Source organism: Furipterus horrens, unplaced genomic scaffold, assembly GCF_987537825.1.
Source record: "Furipterus horrens unplaced genomic scaffold, mFurHor1.1.pri manual_scaffold_1, whole genome shotgun sequence".
NCBI lineage: Eukaryota > Metazoa > Chordata > Mammalia > Chiroptera > Furipteridae > Furipterus > Furipterus horrens.
This window is the reverse complement of record NW_028327171.1, coordinates 185888582-185905040: the sequence shown is the minus strand read 5'-3', so window position 1 is coordinate 185905040 and position 16459 is coordinate 185888582. Positions and strand designations below refer to the sequence as shown.

General features: G+C 38.4%; 1 protein-coding gene across 2 annotated transcripts in view; it reads left to right on the top strand.

Moving 5' to 3' along the window:
• The window catches only part of DNAH7 (dynein axonemal heavy chain 7), a 226978-nt gene that overhangs the window by 107136 nt on the left and 103383 nt on the right, over positions 1-16459 (top strand). For both annotated transcript variants that reach the window (XM_090282024.1, XM_090282032.1), the window contains 8 exons: positions 1169-1318; positions 4334-4516; positions 4863-5039; positions 7491-7622; positions 8960-9184; positions 13048-13245; positions 15290-15445; positions 16084-16252. In XM_090282024.1, the coding sequence (XP_090138150.1) occupies positions 1169-1318; positions 4334-4516; positions 4863-5039; positions 7491-7622; positions 8960-9184; positions 13048-13245; positions 15290-15445; positions 16084-16252 (1390 nt within the window). The remainder of the gene's footprint in view (positions 1-1168; positions 1319-4333; positions 4517-4862; positions 5040-7490; positions 7623-8959; positions 9185-13047; positions 13246-15289; positions 15446-16083; positions 16253-16459) is intronic.

Genomic DNA, 16459 nt, shown 5'->3' with positions numbered 1-16459 from the left:
GCTAGGCTTGGAGATGCTCAGGGGAGGCCAAGCTGTGAACCATGGCTATATGCTGCTGGTGCCAGGCTTGGGGCCACTTAGCAGGAGGTATGGGGCTTGCTGAAGCCAGATGCTGCTTGTTTAAGAGAATTTAGGAAAACTTGAAGCATGGGTCAAAACAAGCCATTTGTATGGAAAAGCCACTGAAACAGCTTGGGTGGGACTGAAAGTTGGGTGGGGCAGGGCCTCAAGGAATCACCAGTCTGGGGCAAACAGTGTGAGCCAGGTTGATGGAGTCTCAGATATGGTCCTCACCTGCCAAGTTTGTGACTCTGGGGGAGGAGGGCTCAGAAAAGGCACAGTGGGCTCTGCCAACACTATGTCTGGGGGAAAGCTTCCCCCCAGCTTTTGCCCTGATACCAGACAATTCAGCTCTTCCCTAAATGTCTCTGGTGCCTTTCAATCTGCTGCCCAATGCTAGAGCTCAGAAGTAGTGAGTCTACGTAAGTCTGTATGTGGGCCCGTTAAGAGAAACTGTTAGGTAGTCCAGTGCTTTCTGTCTTCCCCAGCTTCGATCCCTGCTGCTTTTTCTGGCCAGAAGTTATGGAGCCTTATCTTCCTAGCACTGGAACCCTGGGATGGGGGGCCTGGTGTGGGGCTGGGACTCTTTGCTCCTGTATCCTTCCCAATTTTTTTCCCTCCCTGTTTTTATCTAGAACACATGGGTGTGGGTCAAGCCCATTCCGTGTTTTCATTCCTCCTACCAGTCTTGATGTAGTTTCTTGTTTAATTCTGTATTTGTAGGACTTCCATTCAGTTTGATTTCTGACAGTTCTGAATGGTGGTTGTTCTACAATTTAGTTGTAAATTTGATTTGTTGTGTGAGGAGGCGAGCCACATTTACCTGTGCTGCTCTCTTGACTGGAAGTCACTTGAGCTTTTAAATACTATTGTAAATGGTATCATAAAAATTTTATTTTTTAATTGTTCTTTGGCCTAGAAAGTACAGCCAGTTTTTACATGTTGACCTTGTATGCTAGAGCCTTTGTAAATGCACTCCTTACTTCTGGTAGTAGATTCTTTGTAGAATCTTTAAGATTTTCTGTATTCACAATCATGTTTTCTATACTAAAGATACTATTCTTCAAAATACAAATAAATAAATTGATTGATACTTTTTTCCATTAAGGGGCTGATGGAAGAAAACAAGGTTCAAATTACTGTTTTAAATCCCAAGTCTGTGACCATGGGTCAGCTGTACGGACAGTTTGATGTAGTGTCCCACGAGTGGTCCGACGGGATCCTCGCGGTCAGTTTCAGAGCATTTGCTGCTTCCGCGGTAAGTACTAACACTTTTGCAAGCCTGAGTAGAAATCCATGGTATTTCCTTCTCACCAATTTCTGATTTTTTTCAGTTGTTTCAAAAAAACATATTTATAGCTCAGGATATGTATTTAAAACACATTACTGGACATCCTGGCAGTGTTTCTGTGAAGAGCCTCATTAACACCTACAAAGGTGCAGAGACCTTGCTGGCAAGCAGCTTTGCCCTGGTGAAGGACAGGAGAAAAAAGGACAAGGGGGGGAGTGTTTCTGGCTTTCCTTGTTCAGGCTAAATGATCCAGAAAGGAGAGCCTCTGAATAACACGATCCTTTTGCTCCATCGGTGATGTTCTTCATTGCCCCGCTGCAGCGCTGCCGTCACAGGCACACCCGCTGTTAGGTATATTCCAACGTTTAGAGGAGAAACTGCAGACCATTACAAAACAATGTTTCAAAGTCCCAACACTGTCCCTCTAGTGTTATAAGAAGACAATGGGCTTTCTGTGGGAAGCAGAAGACATAAAGGCTATGCCAGCCGCTAACTGCTGTGAGTGGGAGTGACTACTTACCTACTCCTCGCTTATTCTGCTTATTCTGCTATGTGGCTGTTGCCCACTCTCACAGACTAGCAAATGGTTATCGGTTGCCACGTGGTTCAGGCTCTCCATAAGTGTGATTATATGGGAGATAACTTGCTAAGACTAGTCTTAAAGGAAAGGGGGCCTAAGCTAGAGACATTTATTTTAAAAAGTAATAAATAAATAGAATGTTTCCTTTATTCTGATTACATACATACTAAATTTGGTGCTCTTTTTCCACTTGAAGACCCAGCTGATCATGACTCATGAGTTAGTGTAATAATAGAAAAACACCAAATCTCAGCTCTGCTGTTATTGACTGCAGAACTGTGGTTAATGAGTAGCATGAGGACAGACTCTCATGGAGCAGAGCTCTCATCCAATATTAGGCTTTACTAGTAATATCAAGGGTAAAAGTAATCCTGAGGCACAGGCAGGGCAAACAGAGATATGGAACTATTGATGTAGCTTCTCAGGTCCTCTCACTACAGTGGATGAACTCTGGCCCAGATTAACAATGAAGTCTCTAAATAATGTATGCAGTTATATTATTTTTACAGAAATAATCATGAGATCTCTTTTATTTTTATACTCAATTACATAGCTTACATTACATTTTCCAAGAAACTATATTTCATAACTGCCGAGTCGCAGGGAGGTTAAGTAGCTGACCCAAAGTCAGATAGCTGGCAAGTAGTAGAGCCAAGTTGATAGTAAGGTCTTTCAGATCACAAAGCCCAAGATCCCACCATTACAAGGCAGTTTTTTTTCCAAAGTGAATATTATTAGGCATGGGAAACCAACAGTATGAAGGAAGATTAATCTCTGAGGTATGGACCCTTCCTTGCTTCCTGAACTTGGCCAGAGCTGACCTCTGAGTGTGAATGTGTGTGGTGGCCAGAGGCCACGACAGGCCCACTGTCTCAAAGATTAATGCAGCCAGCCATAGGGACTGAGAATGTGTTAAGATGGATTCAAATGGTTCAACACTTCAACTCAAATTTGTATTGCTAGCGTTGAACCAAGGAATCATCTCTGTACATAAAAAGACTGATGCCTAAGAATCTGGAAAGGAGAACCTGTTTTTGCACTTGCCAGCTAATACTTGGCCACTCCTTAATGTTTGTTGGGCATTTACTGTATTCCAGACAATGTGAAAATATTTTTATATTCATCAATGTGGAATTGTGAATGTTATATTGATATTAATGTCCTATTCCTCCATGAAGTAGTTCGGCCCAAGAGGGGTGTGTATATGCTTGTGTGTGGAGAGAACAAAAAATTTGACTTAGCGCACAAGATATTTAATCTGTATGAACACAATACTATATAGAGTCAGACGATCCAAATGAAAATCCTATTTTCCCTGGCAAATATGTTTTTAACTTATAATACTTTCTGAAACATGTTACATATGAATTCAGAAACACTGGAAAAGATAGAATCTTAAGAAAACTGCTCTATTATGTATTGTCTATGGCATACACAGGGTGATATAAAAGCAGAGTTACAATTGTGAGTACAGAAAACCCAGTTTATCCTTGTATTGTTATTTATTAATTGTTTTATTTTCCACACAAAAAACTGTAAGGCTACTTTTGCCCCTCCCTGTATAGGCTTACTCAGTGACTATCTCTCTCTCTCTCTCTCTCTCTCTCTCTCTCTCTCTCTCTCTCTCTTTATACACACACACATATCGGTCGGCAGCCGTCCGTCTCGAGAGACGATGGTGTAGCTTCTTAAGAGTCTATCTGCACCGCCGAGAATGGCTGTGCAGTCCGACTCGGGAGTGACACGGTATCTGTCTCCTCCCGTGTTGAATCAACATCTTGCGATGACGCTGGAGTGTCCTCTCCAGTGAAGCTGAAGCTACAGAGCCTGGGCAGGGTGATATGGAGGGTCTGCTGTTGCCCATGCAGCAGACCCCCCCTCTCTTCGCAGCTGAAGGGTCCAAGGGAAAGACGGAGTCAATACAGCTTGGCTTCAGGTGCGCCGCAGGAGTTGCCGGTGCTGACTACAACGTCAAACCGCCTTAGGGACTCCGGCTCCGGATTTTCTGTCGGGGTTTACTCCCTTAGCCTTTCCCCTGAAGAGGTATGCCGCAAGGCAGCGGACGTTTTTTGGAGTCAGAGTTTTCCTTCTCTGATGTGCCCTGACTGGGAGATCGAACCAGCGACACTTAGCTCGCAGGCCGACACTCAATCCACTGAGCCAAACCAGCCAGGGTACACACACACATATATATATATATATATAGTTTATTCTACATGCATGTTTTTTATTATATACATAATTCATTCACATATATACTTTATTCAAACGGTATCTTCACATTTTTACAGTGAAATTAAGTTTAACAGAGTTACATTTTAAATTTTAAAATATTATTGAATTGTTTCCTTACATTATCATTATTACATTTTTGCCCTGTATTCACCATATGCATAAACCAGACACCAGATAGGAAATGGTTAATTTTTGATGGACCAGTAGACGCAGTATGGATTGAGAATATGAATACTGTACTGGATGACAACAAAAAGCTATGTCTCATGAGCGGGGAGATTATTCAGATGTCACCACAAATGAATCTTATTTTTGAACCAATGGATTTGGAAGTTGCTTCTCCTGCCACTGTAAGTTCTCAATTTTGACATCTGCTTATAAATCTGGAATGTTATAAATGCTTTTATCACCAAGTAACTCTAACTTTAAATGAAAAGTGTTAGCAGAATTCACTTTGACAGCACTCTCTGATTCTCCAGGAGTAAGACTTATCTGTTGACATACCTTGACAAATTTAAGAGTCAGGTTTTTTTCCTTTTTGTCTGCGACCATTTGGTGAAGTTAGACATAAAAAATTAGATCATGAAATTATATAAATTTAAGCATTCTTTCCCAAGAATTTATAAGAAAAGGTGTAGTAAGTCTTATTTCTTTTATAGGCAGTACCTTGATGGTAAACAGTTATTGTTTTTGCAGGTTTCCAGATGTGGTATGATTTACATGGAACCTCACATGTTAGGCTGGAGACCACTGATGAGGTCTTGGGTAAATCTCCTACCTGCTACACTCAGTGTCACGCAGAAGGAATTTATAATACGCTTATTTGAAAGAATGGTTCCTGTTTCTGTCGAATTTATTAGAAAGCACACAAAGGTAAGAGGGATGGGAATTTGAAGACTTAAAATATAAATGGAAAATCCAAATTTGCCAAATATATCAATGTTAATGTCTGCTTTTTTTGTTAACTACTAGATATTAACTAATTTCTTAACTGGTTTGACTAAAACCTTTTTCCCAATTAAAGTAAAAAAAAATTATTTATATACTTAATTCCATCAAAAATATTTTCAGTGAAGCACCTTAGAAAACGTATGGGTGCTAATCTTTTTTCTCTTCAAAAAATCTCAAAGACCCACCTGACCACATGTGGGTGAAAATACTCTACAATATTTTCTCTCATTTCTAATAAACTATTGATATTTTAAGTATTTCTGTTTTTATATTTTTCTTTGCTTTCCAAAGTTCCTAGAATAAATATATATTATTTTGTCATCAGAAAAAGGGCCATTCTAAAAGGCTGGCTAGTGGGTAGTAATGGAGGAACACATATTACTGCCAAGACATAGTTAATGAGGAACTCACTGTACACAGCATGAGTGCATCTGATTCTGTAGCTAGAAACACCAATTCTGGGAGGGAAATCAGTCCCTGGTACAAAGATTGAAAGAGGTCCTAAAGTAGGCAAATCCATTTTTCTTCCTTTTAATACACCCTGGAGGGTTTGGGGTAGGGGAAAGGGAAAAGGTAGAGAAGTGACAGCATGAATGGAAATCTGCCTCAGAGATTCTTAAACCCTCTCCAGCTGGAAACCGTATGCAACGTAATGCTTAATCTCTGCTTTGGGAGATGTGGACCGAAGGCCTTTTAGGATGACTTTGGCTCTGAAACAAATATAGGAACACAGGGCTTGTATTTGTCCTGCTGTTTAAAATATAACAGAAAAGCTTGAGGTAGAAGTTTATCTGCAGATACGGATCTGGAGAGTGGAGTTAATGGTGATTACCTACAGGGAAATTCCAGAGGAAAAAGGGGAAGAGAGCAAAGGGTAGAATCCTGAGTGCACCAGCAAGTTCAGGAGGAAAAAGGGAAGAGGGGTAGCATTGTAAGAAGCAAGTCGTCATTGTCATGAGAAACTACTAAAAGGTCAAGGCAGGACAGGATTGGCAGGGGTCCCTCGAATTTGGCAACTGAGAAAATGGTGGGAGAAGGTTGGCCCGAGCACACTCAGGGACAGGCAGGGCCACTTCAGGCCAGTGGGCTGAGTGATGTGGGAGATGCTGGCCTCGCAGTGAGTGCAGGCTGCTCTTCCAAGAAGCTTGGCTGTAAAACAAACAAACAAACAAACAAACCCTGAAATACGTTGTAGATTTGAAGTAATCACCCTTCAAAACAATTAAACATTTATATATTGAGGTCATAAAAAAATAAGCTACAGGACTTTTTTTTTCTTCTGACACTGTCAGGGAGTGTAGCTATTCCAACTAAGTGAATTTTCCTTATAACTGAATTTTATTCTTTTAACAGCAAAACAGAGAAAGACCCAGTTTTGATGCGTTTTCTAAAATACACTTTGCATCTTTGTCCCCTCTTGAAGAAATTACGAATGTCTGTTATTAACTTTGGGTAATAACTGTCTTCTTTTAGTAATACATAACTATTTGTATTTTTAAGTAAATATATTGGGTTGACATTGGTTAATTGGATCAAATAGGTCTCAAGTGTGCATTTCTACAATATGTGATCTGTATATTGCGCACTGTTTGTACTTAAGTGTGTCAGCAACACTTAGTCCCACCCTTAGTCTGCAACTCAGTTGCCATTTCTGCCTCCTTCTACTGAAGCTGTGACTGGATATGAAGTCCATTTCAGAGAGCTAACTTTTACTGTTACCATGAAGCAATATGACTGTAAAGGTTGGAGGAGAGCTTAGAGGGTAAACAATGTTCATGGAGAACTTTCTGTGCTGCATGGTTCTAAGAGCTGTTTACATTACTTCATTTATTTTATTAGCTGTCATGGTGAGACCCCAAAAAGTAAAGTGAGCAGCATTTACAGCACCCCAGCAATGTTCTGTGCTCTTAAAGACTTGAAAATATATTTCAGAGGGATGAGTTTACTATGAGTATTGCTGTAGTTTATAAAGATGTTTTAAAATGGGTTTTATTTATGAAGCGTTTTAGGTATGAGAATTAATTGCCTTCTCTGAAAGAATTTTTAGTGCTTTGTGTTTAAAATTGGAATCTATGTCTTTAATTAAATTAACAAGCATGTAACAGTGAGTTTTTAAATTTAAGATTCAGTGCAAGAGTGGTTAAGGAACAGACACTACCTGATGTGACATCTGCAGTTGCAGATGGACTAGAGAATAAATGTGTGCCTCAGTTTTCCCAACTATAAACTGTAATTATAATGATAGTACCTTTTCATAGATACCATGGCTGTTAGGACTAAATGAGTCCAATAAATATTAATTGATGCTATTGTAATTAGCACCTAGCTTAAATTAATTTGTTTTATAGACTTTTCCACTGTTTTTTTTTCTAGGAATTATCTCCTACTTCAGATGCAAATTTAGTCCGATCCTTAATGAATCTAATAGACTGTTTTATGGATGGCTTTGCCAATGAAGCCAAAGTAAAAGAGAGAAATGATCGAGAAACATATTCTTTGCTCGAGGTAAGGTCCGTTGTCTGTGAATTGTGCAATAGAGAGACATCTGTTGCTTACCCCAGTGCTTCCTAATTAATGAAACTCAATTTTCCCCTGGAATTAGAGGCTGGACAGTGGGTGGTAGCAGAACATTGAGGAAAAAAAGCAGGCCCAAAACAGCAGTTCCTGGTAGGGAAACGCCTAGATTGGCAGCTCTGTTACATCGTGAGGTTTCGGTGAAGACCAGTGATCTTAGATCTGCTGCTGAAATCTCGGGTCATTTGATCAGCCTCAAAATGACCAATTTCCAAAATGTCAATCACCATTTGGCAATGAGATTCACCTTTCCATCAACTACAAAATCATAACAATTTATTGTTTTTTTTCTTGATTTTCTTCTCTTTTTCATGAAATATAAATGTTTCAAATATATGTGTGCATATGTGTGTATACACATATATTTGGATTGAGGAAAGCAAGAAAATATAAATCTATAAACATATTTGTAAAACAGAAATAACATTACCAACACACCTTGAATATTCTTTAATAAAATTATATATTGCTAATAGTAACTCTTCCAATGTAGTCAAGATTGTTACTCTTATTGCTTATATCTTATGTAATAAGTTAATTTTAATTTAGTTTTATTTAGTCCCCAAAGAGAAACAGTCTTTGAGTAATCTAAGAGTAGGACAACAGTATCAAAGTAGAGTCCACACTGTTTATGAGCACAGTCAAGACTGTGTTAGCACTGGCACTAAAAATGGGATTTGGTTTTTAAAACTAGCAAACAGGCTTTCTCATCTGGTGCCTGGTCTTGTCCTCTACCCTATTCCCTCTGCCTGAGTGTGGCGAGAAAAAGCTTGCAGGATGGCAGTTCTAGCTATGCAGTCATGCTCTGATCATTATTCCAACAGGCAAATACAAGATTATGAATTTGTTCTCCTTTTAAAAAACACTGTATCAAAATTTAAATTTAAAAAGCATGTATATTGAGGGTTGAGTATTCCTATTAAAATAGTCTATGATATTTATGAAATGTTGTCTCAACGTTCTTTTCAATATCAAGGTCCTGCCGTATACTTAAAATATCTGTGATTTTCCAGACTAATCATTCTGTTTCACTCTGGCTAGAAATTGTATTTTGCATTGTATTATCTTCTCTGATAGTAAGGTTTTTATAAAACATGCAGTTTGATTTAAAAACTAATTATTACAAAATATTGAGATAGCTTATTATTATATATCACTTTATTCATTTCCTTTCACAGATATTAATCTAGCTAATCTGATTTAAGCTTTAAGAATAGATTAGAGTTATTCCTTAATGCACTCTTATCTTTTCATTTCTCCCATTACAGGGCATTTTTCTGTTTTCATTGATATGGTCCATTGGTGCTTCTTGTAAAGATGACGATCGGTTGAAATTTAGTATGATTCTTCGAGAGCTAATGGAAGGTCCAATTTCAGAACGCACTCAAAATAAGTTTAAATTACTGAGTGTTACTGAACAAACATCTTCAAAAGCACTAACTGTCCCATTTCCTGAAAAAGGAACAATTTATGATTACCAATTTGTCACGGAGGTAAGAGTTCTGCAACAAGATTTGCAACTACCAACCTGGCAGAGTGCCCTCCAAGACACACAGCACATAATGGCTCTGTGCCACTTTCTCACCACTGTTTACCTTAAGAGACAGCGTGGAATAAGGAAGGTGTCGTGGCTTTTGAAATCAGACACACCTGGATTTGAGTCCTAGTAAAACCACTTTCTTTCTGTATAGCCTTGGACTAGTTATTTAATCTCCCTGTACCTTGTTTTTCTCACTGATAAAATGAGATAAATACTAATACCTTATGGGCCGATTGTACTCAACAAATAAAATACTCCAGCACTAGGTGCATACTGGTCAAGAACACTTCTTGGCAGTTCTTGGTGCATGTTAGCATATCACAGGCTCTAAGAAGTCCTGTAGGAACAGACACAGCTGGCTTAGTAATGCTAATTCAGTACTTCCAACACAGATTGAACAGTAAAACCTGTGTGCTGTTTGTTTACTTGTCTTTGTGTAACAGCTCCCATAAATACTATGTGGAGGACAAAGTAGAAATATATGTTATTTCAGTACATACAGATTCAAGTGAAATTGGGATCATGCCATAGCCCCAATGGGTAGTTTTATATCCTTTTTTTTTACCTTAATAAAGAGAACACCTTTCTCTCTTACTAATGCTTCCTTAACAAACTTATTTCTCTAAAACCTCCCTATATTCTGTCACTTGGATGGACCATGATCTATCCAAACAGTTTCCTACTCTTGGATGTTGAACTGTTTTTATTGCTTTTCAGTTTTTCTGCTTTGGTGAATATTCTTGTACACGTTATTGTATTATTATCTGATTATTTCTTTAAGCTAAGTTCCTAGGGAAAGAATTACTGTATTAATTTTTAAATGTTTATGTCTGAGGGAGCATAGCCAAGCTCACCTCAGAAGAGTTTTTTCATCTTGCCAATCAAAAGATATTTTCTTTTTATCTTTATTTCAAATTACTAATAATTTCCTGCATTTCAAAATATGGAAAAGGAATTTTTTATCCATCACCTCTAGAAAGTTCTAAAAATTTCTTTGCAATACAGTTTTCAGACTGATGTGAATTCAATCTCCTCAAACACATCTCTACTATATGCACAGCACTGTGCCAGAGGCTACAAAAATGAATCAAGCGCAGTGCTGCCCTCTGTGAGTTCCTAACCTCTTCAAAAGAGAGTCACGTAACATTCTAGGGCAAGAGAGTGCTGTGTGCCGAGGCCCAGGGATCTGGGGCGTGTTTGAAACCTGTAGGTTCATCACTGAAGCTGGGTTGTGGGACACATGAAGATATGGAAGATGGATGAACCTGAATTCTGATGTGTTTTCATTGACAAGAAGCTTGAATTTAATTCTGCAAGAATGGAGAGGGATGTGGTGTCTTTCTAAGGAGAGAATTAACATGATATTTTTGAAACTTTTTGTTATAAACACTGTCTTAGCAAATTAAAATTTTAGTTCACAAGCCAGTTGGATGCAAAAATAAAGCATAATGTTAATTCATCATACTAATATATTAAGAAATCTTAAATGTTCTAGATATCTGCTGCACAACAATATGATATAATTAACAATACTGCAGCGTACACTTAAAATAGTTGAAAGTTAATTTTCGTTGTTTTGTTTTTCAGATTTAATGTGTTTTATTGATTAAAATATTACATTTGTGCCAATTTCCCTTCCCTCTGCTCCCCTCCACCCGGTGGCCCCCCTCCCTCCAGTTGTCCACCCCCTTTTAGATTATGTCCATTAGTTGTGCATACAGTTCCTCCCAACCTCTCTCCGTCTATTCCATTCCCTCCTACCTTGATCCCCAATTCCTATATCATCTCCCTCCCTTTCCCCATTCCCCCTCCCTGTTGACCTCCCCCCAATATGCTTCCCGTACCCACAGTTCCTTTTCCACTCTCGTTGCCTATTTAGTTTGCCTTTGTTTCATCTCCCTAGCTTCTGTTTTTTTAAACCAGTCCCTTTAACATCTCATATAACAGTGGTTTGGATCTAATGAACTCTTTCAGTTTTATTTTGTCCTGGAAACACTTTCTCTGTCCTTCTATTCTGAATGACAATTTCGCTGGATAGAGTATTCGTGGTTGTAGGTTTTGGATTTTCATTACTTTGAATATTTCTTGCCAGTCCCTTCTTGCCTGTAGGGTCTCCCTTGAGAAGTCAGCTGATAGTCTAATTGGGACCCCTTTGTACATAATTCTTTTCTTTTCTCTTGCTGCTTTTAAGATTCTCTCTTTATCTTTAATTTTTGACATTTTGATTATAATGTGTCTTGGAGTGGTTCTCCCTGGGTCCAGTCTCTTGGGAACTCTCCTTGCTTCCTGGACCTGCAAGTCTATTCCCTTCCCCAAGTCTGGGAAGTTCTCCTTTATTATATTTTCACTCAATTTTTCAAGTTCTAGTTCATCTGCCTCATTCTCTGGCAAACCAATGATTCTTATGTTGGGTCTTTTATAGCTGTCCCAGAGGTTTCTGATCCTCTCATTGTTGCTTCCCATTTCCTCTCGCTGCATTGGTTGACTGCTTGTTCCTTCTCCATATTCCAGTTTGTTGAAATGAACTCTGGATTTTTTCTCACCTTCTATCTCGTATGCGGTTTTGTTCCTTTCATTATGAAATTTTTTCGCTTCTTTCTTATCTTTTTCCTGCTCTTTTGTGAATTCTGTAAGCCACCTGATAACAATGGCCCAGAACTGAGCCTCTGACAGGTTTCTTATCTGTTCATCTGTCAGGTTCTCTATCTGCTGCCTGGTGAGTTGTTTCACCGGGATCTCTATAGTTGTCTGCCTCATTTTGACAGATGCGTTTTGTTTTCTTGGGCCGGCTGTCGGGGGCAGTGCCTGTGTACGCGTCATAAATCAGCGACCGGCGCCTGCCTATCCGCGACCTATTTCGTAGCCCTGTGGTGCTTTCTTTGGGGGCGGGGGTCCAAGATGGATTCACACAGTTATTCAGCTAGGAGACCGGGATCCGTCCTCCCGCCCCCCTGGGCCTCACTGTTCAAGGCGATGTGGCGGCCGCTCTCCCCAGCACCGGGGTCGCGCACCGCCAGGGGCTTGCGCAGCCGGGATTCCTCGCCGCCGCTCCGGGTGCGACCGCAAACAGCACTGCCCTCTTTAACTCTTACCTGCCCAAATGGCACCGCTGGTTTATAACTTCATATATTGGACTTCCGTGTAGTTTTATTTTCTGGAATTTCTAGTTATCCTTTGTTTTGAAGTAGTTGTATTCCTCTCTAGTTGTAGAGGGAGACCTAGCGTGTCCGTCTAAGCCTCCATCTTGGCCGAAAGTCCAATTTTCGTTGTTTTTTAACCACAATTTTTAAAAAACCTTATTGTGCACTTGAAAACCATGTAATTTTGTTAACCAGTGTCACCTCAGTTTTTTTTTTTTTTTTAAAAGAAATCTCACTTGAAGTGATAAGCTGATGTTATAAATACCATTATAAAAGTCAGGCAATATGCAGCTGATGTTCTAGGTAGTAAATATTTTATATATTGGTTAATATTTATTGAACAAATTTCTTTGCTTTTTAATACATTGATTAGTCAACAAAAGAATCTAACATTTCGCCAAATAATTGATCTTTGGGTTGGCATTCAGGGCATCAAAAATATCACAGCATAGCAATTTTATTTTTATTCATCTAAAAGCCTAGTTTTTTCTTCATTTCACATAAAATTTAAGTTGAAAAAAATCACAGTGATGAGTTTTTAATATAAAATTAACTATAAGTATTAGGGTTTCTTGGTCTTAATTTTTCATCTTTTCTATAATGGGACAGGAGTACAGAGGTTCTTAAAAGTATTTTGTAACGTAACATTTCCTATGTGTATGTTTCTGATAAACAGGGCATAGGAAAATGGGAACCATGGATAAAGAAATTGGAAGATGCTCCTCCAATTCCTAAGGATATGATGTTTAATGAAATCATTGTACCAACTCTGGACACAATTCGATACTCGACATTAATGGGATTGTTAACCACCCATCAAAAGCCTTCAATGTTTGTAGGACCAACAGGAACTGGGAAAAGTGTTTATATTATTGTAAGTGTGGTAGAAATCTACATATTAAAATGTGCACAGTATTCCTAAGAATGTTATTTTAAAAATCACCTAACATAGTAGACTTAATATTTTAAAATACTTAAATATTTTGATGTTGGAGCCACAGAGAATTTTTGTGTAATTGCCTATTTATTTTAGAAATTGATTAAGATATAATGCCATTTTAGATCACTAAATGACTGTCCCTTTTGGGGTATTTTAATGAAAATAGCTTGTCCAGGATAAAGAATTTCATATCCCTTAAAAAAAGTTTTAGTTAATTATACCTGATATTTAATTTTCTCAATCATTTAGTATCTGAATGCTTACTATGTAATAATAAGTAATTTAGTAGTTTTTACAATAAAGATTTTAGGAATTTTTTAGAAATTTAGTAATGTAGTAACTTTTCCTAAATATTTCTGGCATCATACCCATTGTGTATTAGTTAAGAAAATGCTAGCTGCCGTACAGATAAAACCCCAAATCTCAGTAGCTTTACACAGCCTGTGTTCCCTTCAGTTTAGAGGGTCATATTGATCAAAGACCAGTTGTTATCTCTAGTTTCAGATTTCTGAAGACAGAAAATTGGCTGGAATTAATAGTAAATAGCGTCCCCAGCCTTTTCCTTGGCAAATAAATACAAGTTTCCCCAGAGTCAATTGGACAGAATGGAAGATAAGTGGACTGGGGTCTTCCTGGGACTCCATTCTAAATGACTACAGCAGTGAGGGAACCCCGTCTGTTCCCTGTGTCAGAGAACTGTGCAGTGTGGGTGTCCCTTGGGAGTATCTGAAGAACCTATACATATGCTCACCTCAGACAGCAGGCGTTTGGAAGCTTCCCATGACAGAGTGCAAGAAAGCATTAGCCGAGAGAGAACCACAGTGAGGTCATTGAAGTAGGACTTCTGCCCTGCCCTCTGCCCACTTATGGGACAGGAAGGAGACAGAGGGAGCAGGGCAAAGAGAGGGAAGGAACCATCAGTGGTCGTGCCCCACTGCAGGGTCCCCGTCAGTTCACATTCCCCCAATTTATGATTGTACCTGTTTTTCATTCTTTATTTCAATCTACTCATTGAATCCTTTTGCAATACACTTGAGTATATAGTTAAATGATTGTCATGGCATCATTTATTAAATAACCTGTTTTACAACAGATTGAAATGACACCTTTATTATGATCTAAATGCTGTGAGTATCAGGGAATATCCAAAAGCAGGGAGGGAAGAAGTTTAAACTGAGATTTTAAATCATGATGTTGGTTTGGACTGGACTTAAAAAGAATAACTGCAAGTATACAGAAAACTCAGGGATTTACCCAAGATATCACCAAGAGTCAGGGACTGGAGACTTGACATGATTAACAGAGAAAAATGAAGCCTTTTGTCCCCCATCAAATTCAGCCCTGGCAATTCAGTGCTCAGGCAAAAACAGCATTGCTTTTCACAAAATTGAAAACATATTTGCACTTTATTTTGTAATCCGCTTTTTTTTACCTCATATATTGTAAGTATTTTCCTATTTCGTTTATTCTTCTACAAGATGTTATGCAGAACACAACATCTTGATTAACAATCATGATAATTTCACCAATCTCCCAAGCAATTTTATTCTGAAACTATTATTATTTAAGCTCCCTAACTTACACTCAGATAACTTGGTATTTAAGTGTAAAGATAGTAAGCTATATTTAAAAGAACATTGATCTGGAGAGATACAAATGGCAGTCTAAATTCTTGCCCCGTCCCTGAGACCTTAAGCAAGTTTCTTAACCTCTTCAGTCCTTGTGACTTCCTAGTAAGAAGGAATATGTAATCTATATGGTGGTTTTGGAAATAAGAGAAGCTACATTCACGGGGCCTGGACAAAGAGAGACCCAGCTTTGACATGGTAACTGTTATTTCTATTGATTTCATCTCTTTTTACATTGTTAAGACACTCTCAGGTTAAATTTGTTTGTCAACAATGGTATTTAGTATCTATTTTGAAAAGTCAAAACATAATTCTAATTATGATTCATTTTATTATTTCCTATTATATAGAACTTCCTTTTAAATCACCTCAATAAAGATATCTACAAGCCTCTGCTAATTAACTTCTCAGCGCAAACTACAGCGGCTCAAACTCAGAATATTATCATGTCAAAATTGGACAAAAGACGGAAGGGAGTTTTTGGTCCTCCTTTGGGCAAGAGAATGGTAATTGTTCCGTTTCTATACATATGGTGCAGCATGGGTCCTATTCGTGCACACTACTACATCAGAACAAGGAAACCCTATATGCTGGGCTTGACATCTTTTTATACAGATTTTCAGTCACAAAGTTTGATTAAGAAGTTTCCTTAAAGTGTGCTCATATTTGTATGTGCATTAAACAACTTGACATTAAAAACAAGCAGTTGCCCTTTAAATTAAAAGTAGAATATTCTTCTGGGAAATTATCTTCCTTCCCAATTATCTCATTAACATTTTTACTTAGCAGAGTTGGCTGCTTGCTTTGCTAAACCTGTAAACATTCCAGTTATCTACTGACTTACCTGTGTTCCTCTACCAAGAAGACCCTTCTCAACCTCACTGTCACCACTCAGAGGTTGTACTCATTCTAAAATCACACCTTCTCACTTACTTTAATGTATTGAAGTTGTGCAAGGAAAAAAGAGGAAGCATATTGAGAAACAAATTGCATGGGAGGATTAATAAGTCCTAAACTCATAACCATCACTTCCCATATAGGTACCCTACAGGATGATGATCCAATTCTTTGCCTCAATATTATTTACACAATAGGACATGGTAATAATTTGTTAATATTTTCAAATACCTCTTGTCATTCTCAGGTTGTCTTTGTAGATGATGTCAATATGCCTGCTCGGGAGGTCTATGGGGCCCAACCTCCCATCGAGTTACTGAGACAGTGGTTAGATCACTGGAATTGGTATGACCTGAAGGATTGCTCTATGATTAAATTAGTGGATGTTCAAATCATGTGTGCAATGGGACCTCCAGGTACATTTTCCAAGTTTGTGATTATTAAGATTGAAAGTCACTCTAGCTATATCTAAAGAGATAACTGGAGAAAGAAAAACCCAGTTGAATGATCTGAGTTACAATGTTTTGTGTCTTTGTTGTCTATGTGTACACATTGTGACCTTAGGGTGTGTACCACAACGGTCAACACTGCAAAGTGGGTGGCCTTGGTTGAGGCCATTCTTC